This window comes from Etheostoma cragini, chromosome 10, assembly GCF_013103735.1.
Source record: "Etheostoma cragini isolate CJK2018 chromosome 10, CSU_Ecrag_1.0, whole genome shotgun sequence".
Taxonomy (NCBI): domain Eukaryota; kingdom Metazoa; phylum Chordata; class Actinopteri; order Perciformes; family Percidae; genus Etheostoma; species Etheostoma cragini.
Genome location: NC_048416.1, coordinates 2,289,749 through 2,310,514, shown reverse-complemented (window position 1 = coordinate 2,310,514; position 20,766 = coordinate 2,289,749). Strand labels below are relative to the sequence as shown.

The window sequence follows — 20,766 nt, the reverse complement described above, 5'->3', positions numbered from 1 at the left end:
CTTTCACTTTTTTTTTTTTAAATTTCACAAGACCTACATGCAGTGCTCCAAAGTACCACTAGAGGTACACACACCCCCATTTGAGAAACCCTGCTATAGATAGCTGTGTGTCCTGTAAACGGCTGTTTCTTAGCACACATACCATACATATTGATGACATTGGATAATTCTAGGGCCTCAAACTTTGACTTACTTACACAACTTGAGGTTTGTCAGGGAAAAAGATTACACAAGAAAATCTCCTGAAATGAGATGAATGACTATGTAGTAATCACAGCATCAAACGCACAACTCTGATATGACTTAGGTTTAGATCAAATAATCTTTTAATTTAACAAATTTACAACGTAACACGTGATACATACACAACTCTACGTGATCCATCTCGCGGGTACAAAACTTGTTTTTGTACTCTCATCTAACACACACACACTGCACAAACATGTTTCTTTTGCTATCCACATAGCACGCTGGCTACATCCTAAATGACGAGTAGGGATGCATCAATACTTCAAACTCCACGCCCTACGTATCACCCCGTCAACACACACACGCACACACACACCTACAGTTTACATTACAGCCAACTATTTTACAAAAAACATATGTAGTTTTCTAAATTTTCTACCAAAAGGCAGCTATTGGTTTCCATCCATTACACAACAGCATGACATTAATTTGAGGTTTAAGATAATTCATCAAGTGAACAATTTGATGCACTGTTTTGTTCTCAGTTATATTGTCATTACATTACATTACATGGCGACATTGGAGATTGTAAAGTCTGCTGGCAAATGGCAATTTCTTTGAAAAAAAGCATGTCAATTTTCATATATACAGTCTGTAAAATAATAAATAAAGAAATGAGATACATTTGGATACTGAGTCAATGTTCAGATGAACTTGAATGCAGAGAGACTGAAACTTGCAACAACTAAATTGATTTTAACAAGGCGACAAACCGCTTACTGTGACTGATTACACATCTCAAGTTTCATTTCCATTTGAGAGTTATGAGTTGGAAAAAGATGAATTACATTGTCTCCTGAATTTAATAAAGATCAAGCCTGCAGGACGGTAAGTAGTGAGACTTCAAAAACATCCGCTTTGAAATAAAGTTAGCAAAAAAATGCTAAAGGCGCCCTGCCACATGTATTTCATTACTTTGTGGTAATGTCTGAAGTTTTACCATGGACTCTTTTACTTGGTTACCATGGTAACCTTGTTTCAAGCCATTCTAGCGTGGTATAGAAAGCCTGCAGGAAGACTCAGCTCCATTTGGGCCAGTTCACATTAACATTCACCAAACTAAGCTGCTTGACTGATTGGCTAACAGCTAGCCAATGAGAGCCTGGCTATCAGCATCCTTTACCCAGCTCATGAACAGTAATGACGTCACATGACATCAGACGGACAAGCTGTTGTGATTGGCCTGATTCCTCCACTTATTTCTTTCTAGTAGCTAGAGCTGACAGAGGAGGTAGCAGTTCATCTTCTCTCACACACACAAACACACATACGCACACACAGCAGGGCACCTTTAAGTTTTTGCAATTTTCAGTTAATGGGCCAAAACAAGAAAAAACACTGGTGTTAGTAACGGCCAACTGACTGGAGCATTTTGATTCCTGACTCCACAACGCAGTGACATCTTCAGATTGTCTTAATTTAGAATGACTCGTGTGTTCTATTACTAAAAAAAAAGGCAGAAAAACCAGTTGTGGAGATTTGTGATACATCTCACTACAACGTTTGATCAGTGATCCAACGGACAAATGTCTGGTGTCAGACCAGCATGCAGTGCTAGTCGTTTGGACTTTGTGGTACTGTACATTGTGACTTCTCACGTCCCGGTTGTGTTGCTGTCTTGTGTCATATCGACCCACACGGGTCGGGGACAGTTAGGTCCAGGGCGCTTAACCGAGCAGCTCAGTCAGCCAATCATGAACTAGTATTAATGCATCCACGATCAAATCTGGAGAGCAGAGCTCGTTTATCATTTGATCCCGAAAAAACGTTTGCTGGTGAAAATATCTATCGCTCTCTCTCCGTGAAGCCTTTGCTGGAGAAATGATGACTTGGGGAAAGTGGAGTGAAATCCCACGGCGTGCTGCACATAAACCCAACGTATGAACTGAAGGAGAAGCAGCTCTCTCAGACACACAGACAGACACATCCACATTAGCCTCGTCCACGCCAAAGTACACGTGAATAAGTGTACGGAGTGTACAAACACACACACACACACACACACACTACATAGTCCTCCTCAGAAAACAACCAAAGCATCCATCTCCACCTTCTCCGAGCGAATGTCTCTCTAAATGTCTCAATCTATTTCTTCATTTTGAGGTCGGCCTCCATGGCGCTACGGCGGCCCCTGGTGCCTCCGTCCTGCAGCAGAGAGACAGACGAGGAGAGACGGGGGAGAAAAAGAAAGAGAGAGACAGCCAAAAACAAAACAAAAATGTCACATGAGGATGTGAAGGGTCAAAGGTCAGCTGGGCAGAGTGAAGGGGAGGCCCTGCGGCGGGCCTCCTCACACGATCGAGCTCCGCAACAAAACAACAAAAACACACAGCACAGTCCATCTCGGAAGGCTTCCTCCCCAAATGAAGAACAGAAAACGGACCGGTGATGATCAAAAAAAAAAAGAAGGAAGAAAAGGAAAAGAAGATGAAAAGAAATTAGAACATGCTAAGACACGGACAATCGCACGTAAAACTGAAAAAAATGATAAGAAACAACCGTCACGGGGTCATGAGCCGAACGTCGCCGAAAGCTCGGGTGATGAAGGGGTACTGGAGCCTGTGTGTGTGTGTGTGTGTGTGTGTGTGTGTGTTTTATGGGTCAAAAAAGAAAGAAAACAAAGTTTGTGAGTGTGTGTGTGCGTGTGTGTTTATGATGAGGATATTGGGTCAAAACAGAAAGAATACTTCAAGTTTATGAGCGGGACACGGACACAGACAGTGTGTTCAGAGGTGTGTGTGTGTGTGTGTGTGTGTGTGTGTGTGTGTGTGTGTGTGTGACTATCAGATAGAAAGAGTTAGAGACAATGAGGCCCTTTAGTTTTTATCCTATTTAGTATTTAATACTAAAGTTGTATTGGTTGGAGCGAGACTTTGACACGTAGAAGAAAAAAAAGATAAGAAAGTGACATTTCTCCAAAAAAAAAAAAAAAGGCGTTGCATTGACATTTGAAATTGAAAGTTGTGGGTTGGTGCTTCTGTTGCCAGGCAACTGTCCATCTGTGTGACAGATAGGGTCAAACCACCCCAACACCGTGCTGATAAAGCCGATCAGAGTCAGAAGGCGGTGGCTCTTTACTCTGCCCAGCGCTCAAAATCGGAATTATTTCAACTTTAGTTCCTTTTCTAAGCGTAACCAAGGAGATAAGAGCTGTATGTGACGTAGTCACAAGAATTTGGCGACTACCTGTGGTTGCACTTTAACTCTGCGCCTTACCTCGTGATGAGCAAAGAGCTAACACCTCACCATCTGAAGGCAACTTCAGAGTGCTTTTTGTTTTTATTTCTAACTTTAACCGCTAGTTTCTTATTGAGTCATTCATATTTACTGCTACCAAGGCATTCAATTATATTTTATTTATTAAGGGTGGGGAAAAAAAAAAATTGATACAGCATAGTATCGAGATATTTTCAGGGGCAATACTGTATTGATAGAAATGCGCCAAGAATGGATCTTTTATATTATATATATATATATATATATATGTATGTGTTGTCAGTTCGTCCCATTTTGCAGCAGTAACATTGAAGTGATATGAACCAACAGAGAAATAATAATTTTTTTTAAAGATAAAATAAACGTTGACAATGTTTCCTTTTGGGACATCATTTGAATTTGGAAGTTGGAAAAAAGGTTGTGAATTGCAATATATTACAGGATATACAATAATATTGGATCGTGATGATATTGTAACGGCAGGCGTACTTACACTTTAAGTAAAAAACATTGTTTAGATTTAGAATAGTTTTCAACAGTTTTATATGGTGGAATTGCATTTTCCGATATTTCTGATATTTAAGCCAATACTAATATATATATATATATATATATATATATATATATATATATATATATATATATATATATATATATATATATATATATATTTGGCAGTTTAAAAAAAACAAAAAACTTTTTAACATTAAACACTCAGATTTTTTATTGCAACTAAGATTCAAAGTGAAAGAAACAAACAGAAAATGCTCAGGTCAGTAGTTACTGGTGGACAAAACTATGTAATGGTGTCATGTTTTTTTAAAATAATCAGCTCATATCTACACCGATGGCACCTTATATCTGCAATAAGCTAATATCAGCTGATTTATCGGCTTGGCTGATTCTCAGTCTAAGGATTTGTTAACATGCTCCTGCAAAAGGGGAATAAATACCTGATTTTAGACTTTAAAGCTTGTGAGTTGACTTCCGTCAACACTCACGTTAAAATAGGTTTTATAATGAGCTATAATTCTAGAACAGTAACGCCTCCTTTAATGTAAAATAGAAATGAGTGGAGAGAGGGGAAAGAGATGAGAGGTGTGGACAGATTGTCCGGAGTGTGTCCCGTCGTGTATGTCGGTGTGTGTTTGGCGCTGCGACAAGCGTGTGCGGAGCATGGCCTGGGGCTTTCAGGTGAAATCGGAGGGAGAACCTGAATACTTACAAAGAGAGAGAGAAGGAAAGCAGGAGAGGCCATTGGGACACTGTCCTGTAGGAGGACAAACATTGGAGTGAGAAAGAGAGAGAAAAGACATGTTGCGTGAGAAAGCAAGTTTCATACAGGTCTGCGTCAAAGACAGGAGGACGGCAAGGAAAGAGTGGCCGCACACACACACACACACACACACAGACACAGACACACACACACACAGAATACCAGACTTTCATTCTGTTGTAGCCCTTCCATGAACTACCGATGTTATTTATAAAAATGAATATTTTTCTGCCTATCTAATGTACGTGAGCTTCTCTCGTTTCAACACCAGCTTGCTGTGGAGAAACAGCTGAAAAATATTATTGTATATATAATCTTGTATTCTGGCTTTTTCCTTATGAGAACAGCAGAAGCGGGACAGGAAATGAGGGTGAGAGATTGGACGCTCTACCAGGTGAGCTAGAGGTCCCGCAGATTAAAACCTCTCTCACATTTGGCTTTTGTCAAATTTATTTTCTACTTCTGAACTTTCAGACAAGTTTTTGCAAATTCCCAGATATTCCGTGGCTGGAACTGACATTCCTTTTTTTTTTTTTAGATTATTTTCTGGGGTCTCATTTATAAACGTGGCGTACGCAAAAAAAACAGGGCTGAAAATGTGCGTACGCAAAGGTTGTGAAGGTTTTTTTCTCTCCAGGTTATTGTGAAGATAAATCCAGCGGTGTTACTTGCGCTTGTACTAAGTGATACTTGTTCCATAAACACCTTGTAAAATTTAAATCGGCGCTGTCTCGCCATCACATTGTCCCCTACGGAGCTCAGGATAGCATCACATACCCTAGCATAAGATAGACAGTAAATAACTAAATGTCTGCATATATAATCAAATGTCAAAGTCGGAATTTCAGCCGCAATTGTTCCACTTAACGTCCTCGTTATCGGTCCGAACTTTAATACTGTTGGTGACGAAACCTGCATGAAGAAAAGCGGGTTTGCCTTTTCTTTCATCTGGACTGGATCTCTGGGTGCGGGACATGGTTGATGCTGTGCTATTGGCAAGGTGTTTATAATCATAAAATGTTGTAAATATACTTGTTTGACTACCACAGCATCCTGCAGAGACATGCGACATCCCATCCGGTTTGCGTTTAGTTGGACCATTATTAGTTGGACCCCCCCCACCGTGCGCAATGCTGCATGATGGCGCTTCTGGCCCTGCAGGACTAACCCCCCCGATGGAAGAATCAGGACAGAAAGAGACTTCAGGGACCATGACAATGACTGGCTAATATGATGATTTAAATTCCCTAATGCTGGGCTCTTGGAACTATGGACTGAACTGGGTCCATTAGAGCGGGCAAAGCCCCGGAACCGTGCCATCCCAGTCCAAATACAGGTCCTCGCCAATCTGGGGGAAACCTTTGCAGCCAAGTGTTTCATTTGTAAATATCGTAATCTTTAGCTTTATCACTAAGATTTGTTTGGATAGAATATAGTTCAGGTTAAATCTTATCATATACCTGTAGGTCTCATATATATCCAAGCTGTAATGTCTTAGTGGTACTAATCAGGTTTATGCTATGTGAAAACAGGCCTAATTATAATTTGATTTGCAGCATTTCCCGAGCGTCTGAGAGGTTTTTTTGCTTTTTCCTTTTGCCAGTTGTCATGATTTGGCGTCACGAAAGAACAAGGTCATTAAGATACTGATCAGCACTCACAAAGCGTTGACGGTTTGTGGTTAAAAATGGTTGTGAACAGGGCAGCATAAGAGGCTGATTTGAGAGGCTGTGATTTATAAAGGAAACATTGCTTACAGGTGTGCGTGCGCACGGTTTTATAAATCTGAATTTCTTTTGGCGCACGCCCTTTTTGGCTTTTGGACGTACGTACACTTTAAGTAAGAATCCTACGCAGTTTTATAAATGAGACCCCTGGTCATGTTAGGCCTTTACTTGTATGAGACAGCTGGAGAAAGACGGGGAATGACATGCACCAAAGTAGCCACAGGTCGGCGTCAAACCGACAGCTGCTGCATCGAGGAGTAAATCTCTATATGGGCGCACGCACTTCCAAGTGAGCTACCCAGGCGGCATGGAACTGATATTTCTATATCCTACGATACTCTGAAAACACCATGACCAACAAGAACCCACACACACACACACACACACACATACGTGACAGGCAGGCGCAGACAGACAGTAGTTAGTGAGGAGAGGAGCAGCCAACATGCAGGACATGAATCAGCAGGGAAGTCAAGACCACCATAGCACATCATAGCGAGACGAGACAGACAACTGGCACCGAGTCGACCAGATGTCTCGAGTGTGCCGTGTAGTTTGTGTGATGCTGGTGTGAATGCTAATATATTACACGTAATCAGTGCCAAGTGTCAGCTTGCATCCCTGGCTCTGCAAAGTCACACTTACATTACGATGAGTGACGATAGGCTACACAACAACAAAATTAGTGAAGCACAATTCTGTTATAATAATGAACAGACTTAGTTCCAAGAAGTTGCATAGGGGATCTTTAAATGTTTATATGAAAGTAGCATGGATTCAACAGACGTGATGTATATTGTTTAATGTAATGTTGAGTAAATTGTCCGCTTCTTTGCAGAACAGAGGGGAAAAAATAGTCAAGTTAGATTTATTCACATTTGCAATATGTTCTCATATTAATGGGAGGAAATAACACACACTCTTTATCAGTGGAGATCAAAACTGTCTTAGGATCAAGTGTACAATCTGTTATATTTAGTAATACAGAAAGAAACCCAAAAGCCAAGTCCATCCAAAGACCCTGCATTGATGATGGTCCTTTTAATCTATTAGAAATAGAAGGAGATACATTTTGGTCATGACATGCAGAACATTTGTCAGGTTTCTACTTTGACATGTTGTGGTAAAAATATGAGAACCCCTCTGACCGTACGGTCCATTCAAGAAATCTGGGACTTTATTATTTGTTATTTATTTATTTCCACAAACCATCACTGACCTGTTCAAGAGATAGCAACATTCTGCCAGGCAACAGGAATGCTGTTAATGGATGATGTTTTTCCTTTACATACTGTATATATTTATGAATCTTTAGCCATACATATTTTACATGACTTCAGCCTACACTAGTAGGACAATAGATTGTCATTGAATTCTAAAGATATGCAAACAATAAAATGTTCAAATGTTTGACACAACCGTACTATTTCTTTGTTACTATGGCTACATTTACACGTGGCCGGCTATTTTCATAAAACGGACATTTCAACCTCTCGGTTTTCAAAAATAGCATCTTACAGCCGTCAGTTTGCGTTGGGTTCCACGTGTATGTACGTAACCTGTAGGTGGCAGTGTAACGATGAGCTCAAGCCCAAGTTAGCCAATCAGAATACCGCTTCCTCTCTCTTCTCTTCTTCACTTCCTCGGCTGCTTAAACCTCCGTTTGTCTTAGTTTACATGCCAACGAAGGTTTCCAAAATCTCCTCTCTGGCCGGAGTTTTTAGAAAGACTCGCTTTCAGCGACGAGTTCTCCGTTCGCGTGTAAACGAAGGGCACATACGAAGGGAAATGTCTCCGTTTTTTTAAATAACCATGCACGTGTAAACGGGGCCTGTATCAATGGGAAACGTTAAGTCATCCACTTTGATCTGTTCCCCGAGCTTCCCCCGCCTGTAAATACTCACAGTAATTAAAGCCGTGCACACAGGTGTCTGATTAGACCTCTTCTCTGGTTAAAGTGTGAAGGGTGGAGCTACTGCTTTCTGAGATCACTCCATATACTATACAAAGTGTTCCATAAACACTTCAAAAAAGAGGTTTATTTCCACAAAGTGAGTAAAAACACCTGAGTGAGTGGACAGTGGATGCGTAAGGGCTTCAAAGATTGACTCCATGATTTTGATAAAGTAGCTGCTCCACGTCCCAAAATGTCTTCCTGGCTCACTGTTAATGTTTTTGACACTCGAGATTTGAGTTTCCAACATTAACAGTAACATCTTTGGATTGGGAGGTGCATTGTTTTTCACCTTTAAAAAGGGAATTCTAATTTGACCCCCAACAAGTCGCCCCAACCCACCTTCTCAGCCGGCTCTCCTGGCTTACGGTTTCCCTCCCTGCCGCGGAGGCTCTTGGCCGAGATGGCGCTCTCCGAGGTCTGCATGATGAGCTGGGTGGCCAGGAACTGCTGGACGTGCTCCAGGACGTCCCGCTGCATCTCTAGCGCCATGTGGTACACGTCGTGGTCCGACGAGTTGTACATGACGGCATTCTGGAACATCAGCATGATGTCGCGCTGGAACTCGGCCGTCGTGCGGATCACGCCGGACTCAATGTTCTTCTTAATGGCCGACAGGTCCATGGGTCTGGAGCAGGAGGGATGGTGGGGGCAACAGGGGAGAGGCACAGATGTGTTTGGTGAACTGTGCATTTACCACGAACGATCAGTGTTATTTACTATTAGTGTTATTATTACACTGGTTAACAAAGAATAATTACTACTGGCTGCAAAGGAGAATTTGTTGTGTGCGGCATGAATGAACTAAACGCCCTTCAGATTCTATGCATGTGAAATGTAATTTGACATTATTTCAATCTTTTTTTGACTTAATTACTGAATCAAAAGTACAAACATAAAAAACACACATTAAAATAAGAACATGGATCAGAGAATGTGAAGATGGTGAAGACTCTAGAGTAAATAGTAAAATAATTTAGCCAAATCATTTTTTAGTATTGCACAAAACACAAGTGCAGGTGCATAACAGCATAAGTGGTTGAAAGTGCTTATTGTTTTTTCTTCTCATTTATTGTGCAAAAAAGCAAGTGCATGCGTGTGTGTGTGTGTGTGTGTGTGTGTGTGTGTGTGTGTGTGTGTGTGTGTGTGTGTGTGTGTGTGTGTGTGTGTGTGTGTGTGTGTGTGTGTGTGTGTGTGTGTGTGTGTGTGTGTGTGTGTGTGTGTGTGCGTGTGTGCGTGTGTGTGTGTGTGTGTGTGTGTTCTTACCTGTGTACGATGCTGTGGTAACCAGGCGCGATGTCATCTGACACAGGCTGCAGGAAGACACTGGCATACCTGAGATAAACATGAAGTCATGAAACTGTAAATCATCGGCTTACCTTTACGTGCTTTTGGTCCAGAGCAGACCAGGTTTTCCCATAAACTAAATCTGCATACATTTTATTTATCAAGAAGTAAAAAAGTCTGCAATATCTATTTTTTTGCAACAGGGCAAGTGAAGCTATTTTGTTCCTGATCCCAGTCCTTTAAGTTAGCCAAACAGAAGGCTGAATAAACAGCCAGTAGACGGTTGAGTTCAGTATAGCTACCGCTGAAGACACAAAAAGGTCATGTTCTTGGTATTGATTCTGGGAAATTCGGTAGCTGTAAAATCTTTAGGGGGGGGTTCACATTCTGAAATTCTATTTACACATAGTGGGCTTTTACACCTGTGTGTACAACTGCGTTTAGGCAAAACTGTATTATTGCATTCACCAAACTAAAACTAAACAGATTGGTTAAAAACTATCATGTTGGAATTTAACATTAATAGAAAAAAGTCTCCTGCTATTTGATACCATTACAATCAGAACAATTGTGTGATGACCTTAAAATTTGAGGCTTTAAAAATCTTTGACTGCAAGATATTGTTAAAGGATTTTGGCCAACAAAGACTTTGATTCGTTGTTGAGGTTGAGGCACTCCAAGAAGCTCCACCTGTGATTGGCTGCGGCTCTCCACACCAGCATGATGGCTTTCTTCCAGATCTTCTGGGCCTGCACTGCCTCCTGGTCCTCCCCACACGTAGACCTGATGCACACAGAGAGGAAGTGAAGACAGAGCGGGAATGAAGAGATGATTGTTCAGTGCACAGTGAATGGAAACAAGAAGCAGAAGAGAAATCACAAGTGGCAGAAAGGCAAGTAGATGTAAAAAGAAAAAAAGGTCACACTGCTAGAATTTTCATGTCAGCAGCTAAAAAGTGCTTAGCTCAGAGAAATAGAGCCCTAATCTGATGTCATGACATCAATACTCTAGTTTTAACATTCTAGTATTTCTCCTAAAAGATTTTGTTGCCGTGAGTAGGGATGTAACGACATCGCTATATCGTATTATTCACTCATCCACAATCCAATAGAATCGATACAAAGTGAAATCAATCCTCTATAAGATCAGACTTTATTTTGAAATTCACACTTAATATTTATGTTTGGGGGTGCCTGGTGCTGAATGTCATTCCCCCCCTCGTACCATGTTCATGTCTTTAGCTGTCCTGTCAAAATAAAGGCCTAAAAAATGCCAAAAGACATTCTTATTTTATATATATATATATATATATATATATATATATATATATATATACATACACACACGTATATATATACATACATACATACATACATACATAAGTAGTTTGTTTTTATTTAGATGTCTGGAAGAGCATAGTTGTGAAATTATCAAATCATATTTTAGTTGCTTTTTGTAAATATTTGTAAAAGTAATTGACGGTGTTAAAATGTATCACCTCGTATCGGTTGCATAATCATATCGTGGAAGACCGTGATATCACTAACTATTGCATCATCGTCCAAAGAATCAATGTAATATTGTGTGGTGATAAAAGGTGTGATTTGCAGCCCTAGTAAGGACAGGGGTTAGTTTAGGACATGGCCCTGGACTCACACAAGCCACTTCCCCAGTACATATCACCCAGAAGATAAAAATAGTTATTATGACACAATCACAACCTTTGAGGCACTCTTAAGACAACTGTTGTTTAGTTTTATGTGTCTGGACAAGTCAGAGAACCATATATTTGAAGCCATAGTCAGTCCTCTGAAAAGCTGGTATAGATACACTTCTAGTTTAAGACGCCATTGGTCCATTAGTCTGTATATCCTACAGGGGAATATGGAATTATTTTGTATGTTTGTATCTCTTTTTTATACTGTAATATATAATGTGTGATATGGACCTGTGTCTGCATTAAAGCTTTAAAATTATTATTATTATTATTATTGTCACAGTGCTTTCTTCAACTATGAACACATGTGGACACCTACAGCTGGGAGGAAGAGGCCGGGCTGCTGGCCAGTGAATCGGCGGTGTAGCGCTGGGAGGGCGGGCCGTAACCGTCCTCGCTCTCGCTGGCTGCCCGCTCCACCTCCGACAGGTAGGGACCCTCCCCCTCCCCACACTCCTCTTTCAGCTCCATCCCTTCTTCTGGGTCACCCTCACTCCCCGCCTCCTCCTCCTTCACCTCCTGGATTCAAGAACACACACATTAAGTAAAATGACTGTTTGTACAGAGGTTATGCATGTGTGTACGTTTGCATACGTGTGTTACCTTGGACTCTTTTCCGGACACAGAGCTGTCCTCAGAGTCTTTGGGACAAAAATGAGAAGGGGATTAGAAATATATATTAATATTATTATTGCAAGTATATAAGCATGATTTGATATTTTTGGGTGGGTGTGTCTCTCTCACACACACACACACACACACACACATAACTCTATACATACACCACCCACCTAGGCAGGGGGGGTTGGGTTCCGTTTGGTTCCATTCCTCTCCTTCACTCTTGACTCTCGCTTCAGTGGCCTCCTTCCCCGCCGCCCCCTCCTCCGTGACCTCACTTCCTGGTGCACCGTCGTCAGAGTTGACATCACTTCCAGTCACCTCAGGTCCATCACAGTTTCCCTTGAGCCGTTGTTCTCTTTTAATTTCCGGTTGATTCTGGGCGTCCATGCCGGGAGGAATCAAGGCCGACATTGTGGCCATGTCCCGAGGCTCCTGTGTGGGATCCGAATCTTGGAGCGTGGGTGATGGGTCTGAAGCCTTCAGCTCCTGGGTCTCCCAGGGCCCAGGGAGGGTGTGTCCTTCGGACCCGGCCTCTTCACACAGAGAGAGAGCCGCCTCCACCGCTGCTGCATCCAAGGCCTCCACTGAGTCATCAACCTGGGAAGAAGAAGGGAAGGACAAAGACAAGAACACAGAAAAGCTGGTGAACTAATACAAGGCCAATATGATCCTAGTGATTCAGTAAATGGTTAGATAATAATACACTGGGAACTGGCCACAACAGGTCAAACATTTCATTTTTCAATTTGAGGTAGATGCACTTGACTTCTTTTCTTTTCTACTCCACTACATTTCAGAGAGAAATATTGTACTTTTTACCCAACTACATTAATCTGAAGAGTAACTTTACAAATTAGGATATTTGCACACAAAACACACATGTATTTTAAAAAGATGTGTTATTATAAATTTAACCACCAAACAATATAAAGGCCTACAAGTACAGCTGAAAGATTAGCCAATTAAACAGTTTATAAAATGTGAGGATTTTTCTGCTTTGAGTATATTTAAGTACATTTTTGTCCTGATGATACTTACATACTTTTATTTAAGTAATATTTTCAATGCAGGGTTTTTACTCATAACAGGGTTCTTTTACGGTGTGGTATTAGTACTTTAACTTGAGTGAAGGATCTGCATAATTCTTCCACAACTGCAAATGAGTATTAAAAAAACATAAATTTCTCTCTTTGGTATCCAGTCTTAAATTACAAAGTCCAGTGCTTAAATGTCTTTCCCTCTCGCAATGTTGTCATGACTCCATAAGTCTACCACATGCTGCTGCTGTAAGATGATTTCTGTCTAACATATCCCCCAATTAACATGACTAAAAAAGCCAACCAACTCTGATCCTGGTCTTTCATGGTGAATAATACTAAGTGACGTGGAGCCTTTGATAAATAAGCACAGTATTACCTTCTCCTCTATGATGGCGATGATGTCTCCTACTGTCTCCAGGTCTAATTCGTCTCCCATGTAAGACACAGATACTAGGTCCTCCACCAACCCTGTCTCCTCGCCGAGTTCTACCTTCACTGCTGCTTCCGCTTCGCCCTCTACACACACACGCACACAGAGGGGGGGAGAGGGGGAGGGAGAGAGAGAGAGAGAGAGAAAATCATGATAACAAAAATGGCAAAGTTTTTAATAATAATTAATAAATAAACAATTACCATTATTATATCTGAACCCAGTTCTATTTTCTGTACACTGACAGAATGCTGAAATCTGAAATTTGTATTCCTTTTTAAAAAATAATTTATAAATATTAAATTTGTTAATACCAAAAAAAAAATGATGTGGTAAGGACGCACACTCAAGCACTGAGCTACAGAAGGCCGACTCCTTCCTGTGAGTCGGGTAACTCCTTTCTGTGTACTTGCGCGCATGCAACAACAGTTATGCAAAAATAATTTACCTGTGATGACATCATGACCGGGTGGTAAGGCAGTGGCTGCGGTGGCTGTCTGTACTCCATTGGTGAGGCTTCCAGTAGAGTCTCCCTCCCCAACCTGACATCAATCAATACAAGAATAACACAAAAGTGAGGTTTTGATCTAGTACTGCTGTGTTTTTTATAAAATTCTATAGTTCAAAATTATATTTATTGACATTGTAATAAGGAATATCAGAATGTTGCAGTAAGAGCTGCTGTCTGTGACTCATTGTTGCTTTAAAAAGTCACCAAATCAGTGAATGGTGCATTCACTCACATGTAATAATATAAACTCTGAGTCTGTGAGCTAAAAAAAAGTCTTAAAAAGCTGCACAGCCAATCATTGTTATCTTCATTCAAAAGTCTTTCAAGCTTATATTTTAGTAGCATTCCAAAAAGTAGTATATGTGGTGTATATCTTTGAGGCTTTTACAGGTCTTGCTTGTTGCTTTATACAGGGATTAAAGTGAAAAGAAATCTTCTGACTGAACTTTTCTTCAGACCAAGTCATAAGCTGTTAAACGATTTTATATAATTTCCAATTGCTGGTATTCTCGCGGGTGTAAATGTAATGACGTAAGCGAAGCTGGCTCTCACCAGGCGGGGGCTGGCTGAGATGAGGTTGCCTTTTTTCAGCAGTTCTGACAGGAGAGGTGAGGGCGGTGGCGTGGCTTTCTGGGTGAGGAGCCTCTTCTGTGGTGAATCATCTACTAGAGCGGCCAGGCCCCCATCTTTTGGCCCCGGGCCTGGAGCATCCGTCGCTGGTAGAAACACCCCGACCCCTTGGGCCTGGCAGAGGCAGCAAACAGTCAGTGAGAGTGGTTGGCAAGGTTGAGTTGCAACATCTCACCTAGTGCCTTCCAGGAGCTGAGATTGCCAAAAACACCATCATGTGAGGTGATCTTTTTCCATTGCCCCAATGAGACAAAATAAACTAGTTGGAGATACACAAAGGCACTTCTGTGGAGTCAACAGTGCTCACTTCACTCTCAAGATATTGGAAACAGACCCACCAGAGATGTTGTTGTTGAATTACAGCCACCAAATCTACTACAGTTAAGCCTGAATTATACTTCTGTGCAGTACCTGAAGTACAGTAACAGTGAGTACTTATATGCTCTGTGAAATTTTATCTTATATCTCATCATAAACGCTGTTCTACATGAGCTTGTTCTTACAACTGAGTGGGTGGTGGTGTCATCGGAGGCAACACCTCCTGTATCCATGGACTGTGTGGAGACCGAAGAGTCAGCCTGAGGGTCCATGGTGGGGGGGCTGGCACCCATGGGAGAACGTACAGTTACACTGGGCAGACGCTTAGGTGTGTTTTTTATTGCCTGACGAGCTGCGATGGACAGAGAAGATGAGAGGGGGGCGAATAAGAGAGGGAATAAAGGAGTCAATGTTTTGTTCATGGAATCAGAGAATTAAGGAGAAAGACATCTAGTGAAAAAACACAAGTCAGCCCAAGCACATCAGAGACAGAAGTATCTTAATAAGTCCCTTAGAAGTAATACAAAAAATATTCCAAGAAGAGGCCAGAGCAAAGTTTTCTAGAAGCTGCATAATTGTTGCATAAAAGAACTCACTGGAGCATGAATGTAGACTACAATTTCACAAATGTTATCTAAAGGATGTTGTTATTCTTTAGGACTATGAGCTATGTGTACATTGTTGTGTACATATGTTCTTAGCAATGTCATAAAACTGTATAACACCGCAATTACTATATTTATGAAATGTTTATCTTGGCAAATTAGCAGAGATTCTCTTTGGATAGCTCTTACACCTTGAAAAGCGGATGTATGCAAAAGAACATATTGACAGAAATCTAGTGAAATGTATTATTTTTTTTGATGCAATTTCAAAATCTCTTTCACAGCGTGGCAGCTCATGTTGGGTGTATGACGCAATGGAAATGCCTGTCCTAGAGAAAAGTGTGAATTTCACATTAAACACAAGATATTCAGATTTCCTGCAGAAAAGTGGCACGGCTCAACATGGGGCCCCTCCCAGGGTGCAGACGGAGCCTACCTTGGTACGCCGTTTCTGTGGCTCTCCTCTTTTGTTCCGCTTCCTCCTCCGCCTGCTTCTTCTTTCTGAGGGTTAGGGTTAGGGCACATGGGAAATATTAGTGCACTACATTATTAAATAAGAAGTATTTTTTAGACTTTGGCCTAAGGATTTACTAGACAAAAGCTGTCTGTACAATACTAAAATGTGTTATGTGTGGTATATTCACATGCTGGGAATGATGGGAAGTTGGGGTCATGTTCTTTAAGGAATTCTTGTCATGAACTACATGTTACACAAGTTTACATTTTGACAAGATGGTGGTGCTCAATCAAAATTTAGGAGATCAGGATCACCAAGGTTGTAAAAATCCAACTGAAATTAAATTGCACTTTGTGTTATTTTGCTACAGCATACAGTACATGTCTGCTCAGTAAATGACGTGTTAGTATCAAACACAAGAACGGATCGGAGTCCTACAGTGTGATCTCTGCCCACAGCTCCTTCAGCTGGGAGTCCATGTGACCCGTCTGTATCAGATCCACCTCCTTCTTTAACTTCCTGTCAGGACAGAAAGCACGTGGGGATTACCGGTCATGCCTCGCAGCCAGACATCTCTAAAGCCATCTTCCTTTAAGGGTATATGTACCTGTACTGCTCCTGTGTGTCGCGCAGCAGTTTTTTCAGTTCCTCTATCCTCTCAGTGGTTAGCCTACGAACGATGACATCTTCGATGGTTTCAACCACCTCCCCCTTCTCGCCGCGCTTACGCCTGGAGCACAGGAGGGCACAAACACTTTAGGTCAACTCACAAATATGTTACCTGTGATGACAACTGAATCACAAATCAATAATTCTGCACACAGGCGTGTGTCTACGTCTGGATTATAGTACTGACTTTGGTGCTTCCGTGGCCTCCAGCAGCTCAGAGTATTGGGAGGCACAGTGCTGAGAAACGGAGAGAATATTTGTTATTCTGAGGCCCATTTTGCAGAGCTGCTCAAAAGACAACTGGGGAAAATGGTTTGGAGGTTTGTAGCTTTCTCACCTTCTGGGAGAACCAGTCAGGCGGACGGCCCGGCTCTGAGAAAGGCTTGATGGCTCTACTTACAGACACCCTGGAAAACAGAGGGAAATTCATTTGGCAACAAAGAAACGCATTCAAGTTAGGAATAAATCCAGATGCTTAAAAGTGAAGTCCAGGGTATTGTGAAAAAGCATTGGAACAGTTCATTCAAAATATAAACTGCTTTGTAGTATTACGCAACAACAGCTGTCAATATAAAGCTATTTCAAGTATTTTTTTAAAAGGTTAAGCTGACACGATAAAACAGGTTGATAGTGGTCTTCTCATACTAACTGCTTATTGAATAAGATCCTGTCACCATTCAGACACTATAAATATCAAGTCTGAGCTCTAGTGGTGAGAATTAGGACTAACAGATTTAAAAGGACATCCTACTGTAGTATTTTTGCACCATGTCCAAAAGATTGGATACAACCAGAAATTTTTTTTTTTATTACGAATATTTTTTTGCCATTTTTAGGCCTTTATTGACAGGAGAGCTAAAGAAATTAAAGGGGAGAAAAGGGGGGGTGACATGCAGTAAAGGGCAGCGGGTCGGAGTCAAACCCGGCCCGCTGCGTCGAGGAGAAAGCCGCTATATATACACTCAGCAAAAAAAGAAACACCCTTTTTTTCAGGACACTGTTTTTATAGATCTTCATTCCAACTGGTTTAAACAATGTTTTCCATGCTTGTTCAATGAACCACAAACAATTAACAAACATGCAGCTGTTGAACGGTCAAAAAGACAATAACCCCTTAAGGGCGGTGGGCAATGAAGGTCACAGTTAAAAGTCGAAAAGAAAATTAGGAAAGTAGAGAGACACTTCTAGTGACTCTGAAAAACACCAAAAGACATATAAACAAATTTAAGACCCCAAAAGACCCTATTTATTGGTGTAAGTTGTTTGGATAAAAGCGTCAGCTAAATGAAATATGTAATGTGTTTTGTTAATCTGAGTGAACGTGCCTTAGGCATGGTGCGAGCAGGCATGAGGACTGCGGATGTTGCCAGGGCAATACAGTACAATGTCCCTACTGTGAGACGTCAAAGACAGCGCTACAGGGAGACATGAAGCACAGCTGATCGTCCTAGCAGTGACAGACCACTTGTAACATCTGTAAAGGATCTGTACATCTGAATATCACACCTGCCGGACCGCGAGAACTGCAGTTCGTGAGAAGGAGTAGATGCACTGCAGTGCTGTAAGTAATGTATGTGAAAAGTGTTCAGAGTACGCCTTAGTTCCTTAATATTTTAATGGTCATGAAAATATTTGCATATATGTCAAGTTTGCTTTAAATATAAAAGCAGTTGAAAGAGATAGGACGTTTCTTTTTTTTGCTGAGTATATGTGGACGCCCGCTCTACCAAGGGAAGTATCTGGGTGACCAAATAACATGTTACATTTGAAAGTTGGCCAGTTTGCCAATTACATGAAGGAAATCCATTGTGGATTGATGGGTTGATGCTCTTTTCCTGTTAATGTAGACCACTGTTGTTGAAGGGTTTGTTGAGAGGTCAAAGATAGCTGGCTGAGCTGATTTGATTTGTGTGTGAACAATAATGATAATAAACTGTGTCTGCCCCCTTATCTTCTTACCAGTTTTGGTCGCCACTCCTCATAACAGACGAGGCCAGGCACAGTTTCTCCCTGACAGACCAGGGCTCTGTCGGCCCCACATTCAGTATCTTGTGTTCTGTGAAAAAAGAAAGTACAAAATACAGTAATATCATAACATGTCCAGGTATTCTTGGCAACCTCTGACTTTTAACTAGCTAACTAAAATGCCTTGTTTTAGGGCACAAACAATGAACAATTAAGGTCCACACATTATAAAGGCGAACCTCACTCCCAGAACAAATCCATTTGGCCTATTTTCTTAAAAACTGAGTTTTTTGCTAGAGCCCTTCAACCACTCAGTTGGGTTTTATTCTGCCATAAACAACATATACAGAACATGCTCGTCCAAATGTGAACATAACACATAACTCGGATAAACAGACGACGTAGTGAGTTCTGTGTCTTCTGTCAGAGCAGATACATGTCTGATAAATCCGTCTTTCATGTCAAATTCTATTCTAGCTAGCTAGCTAGCTAGCTGTCATTAGGATAAGTCTGTTTTGTTTTCTGTAAAGAGTTAATTTGTTTAACGTTACTCATGGTCCTGTCCCTATAGAAGAACAAACCATACGGTCTGAGATGTATTAATTATGTTAACGTAATAAATATGACGTCCAACCTAAGCCGCACACTTAAAGGTTTTATTGCTTATCAGAGTTAGCTAGCTACTGTTAGCTAGCTAGATTGTTTACTAACGTTAGCTTGTGTCGTTTTTTAGATGTTGCTTCGGAGACTTATTGTAGCACTTTGCATTGTTCTCTCAAGTGCTGGGGCTTAAACTAATAGGTTGCATATTAGTATTAATATAGTAAAAAAAATAGTTATACGCCATGGTTCTGCAACATACACTAAGCGTTTGGTAATATTTAAACAGTAGCGTTAGCTTAGCAATGTTCATTACGGGGGACACATTCACGAGACACACACAGCTACACGGTGTATTTTATCAAGCAACGACGCTAGAGTGCAACCGTTAATGTAATACATTCATGGGTACAAGCAAAAAAGATTAACCGCACTGAAAGAAGTTTGTCTACGTTACTGTTAGTTTTGCTTATAACTCAGGAAAAAAAATAGAGAAAGAGTTTGGAAATATTACTCACTGCCGATGCCGCTCGCCATTTCTTTTGTGATAAGGCCGCGTCCACAACTTCCGCCGGACAGGTTTTAGTGGTACACACAGATGTTACGGTGAAAATGGTAGGCTACGTTTGACAAACTGCAGCTGCAGTCAGTAGACCGTATAATGAAAGGTATAAAGGTTTGTGTTGTGTGTTTAAATTCCATTCAGGCATGTAAGCTATATTTTAAACATTTGTAAAAGGTTCGAGGTCCTTCTGTATGTTGTGATGTTCATAGCTGCTGTGATAATAATAATAATTTATTATGCCTATGTTCCCATGCAGTCTATTCTCTTCCCTCCACATCTAAACTCATAGACTGTATGTATGTATGTACATACATATGTGTTATTTTAAGAGGGTGGAAGAATTAAAATAGACTTACATTTGGAGTGACTCTAAAAATCAGAAATATGTATTTTTTTTAAATACCATTGACACAGTCTTTGTCCTTGTTAATTAAAGCAATCAAAGGGCCTTCAGCATCTGGTAATTTCATCGCTGACACACACACACTCACACACACACACACACACACACACACACACACACACACGGTATATACAAATATTTGAATTAGAATAAAATATATACAATAAAGTAGGGAATAAAATACAAACTATCTAAAAGGAACACTAAAGAGGATGAGAAAATATTTTTTTTATTTTTTTTACAAGATTCTAGGCTGTGTGCTATCAGTAAAGGATAGATAGATATATAGATAGATAGATAGAAAGATAGATAGATAAATAGATAGATAGATGTATAGATAGATAGAAAGATAGATATACTTTATTCATCCCGAAGGAAATGTTAGGCATCCAGTAGCAAGACGACCTAAACAAAACAAACATATGTGTACACATACATAAGAATACAAATTAAAAATTTAAATTTTAAATTTTAAATCCCTCACAGAAATGCAATGACCATGATAAGGTGAGATAATATGATAGAC

General features: G+C 40.7%; 1 protein-coding gene across 4 annotated transcripts; it reads right to left on the bottom strand.

The window, feature by feature from the left end:
* Positions 1-542: 542 nt before the first annotated feature.
* Positions 543-19,875, bottom strand: LOC117951258 (bromodomain containing 8). 4 transcript variants are annotated; one of them, XM_034882874.1, is made up of 20 exons: positions 19,791-19,875; positions 18,667-18,763; positions 17,045-17,114; positions 16,895-16,944; positions 16,646-16,768; positions 16,477-16,557; positions 16,018-16,082; positions 15,162-15,328; positions 14,581-14,772; positions 13,966-14,059; positions 13,464-13,603; positions 12,218-12,644; positions 12,030-12,067; positions 11,746-11,945; positions 10,400-10,492; positions 9,689-9,757; positions 8,765-9,050; positions 4,691-4,735; positions 2,235-2,394; positions 543-565 (listed from the first exon to the last, which is right to left on the bottom strand). In XM_034882874.1, the coding sequence occupies exons 1-19, from the start codon at positions 19,807-19,809 to the stop codon at positions 2,335-2,337; spliced, it is 2,316 nt and encodes a 771-aa protein (XP_034738765.1). In that variant the 5' UTR covers positions 19,810-19,875; the 3' UTR covers positions 543-565; positions 2,235-2,334. The 4 variants fall into 4 exon arrangements, with proteins under 4 accessions (XP_034738765.1, XP_034738766.1, XP_034738767.1 ...); XM_034882875.1 differs by having other exon boundaries at positions 2,239-2,394; XM_034882876.1 differs by lacking the exon at positions 4,691-4,735.
* Positions 19,876-20,766: the final 891 nt, after the last annotated feature.

Bases quoted from the DNA above. Each gene is read 5' to 3' on its own strand.
- LOC117951258 (XM_034882873.1), bottom strand. The intron at 15,329-16,017 runs GTAGGCTCCGTC...TGTCCATCGCAG, and splicing joins CACAGAAACGGCGTACCAAG to CTCGTCAGGCAATAAAAAAC. The intron at 12,645-13,463 runs GTAATACTGTGC...TCTTCTTCCCAG, and splicing joins TCGCCATCATAGAGGAGAAG to GTTGATGACTCAGTGGAGGC.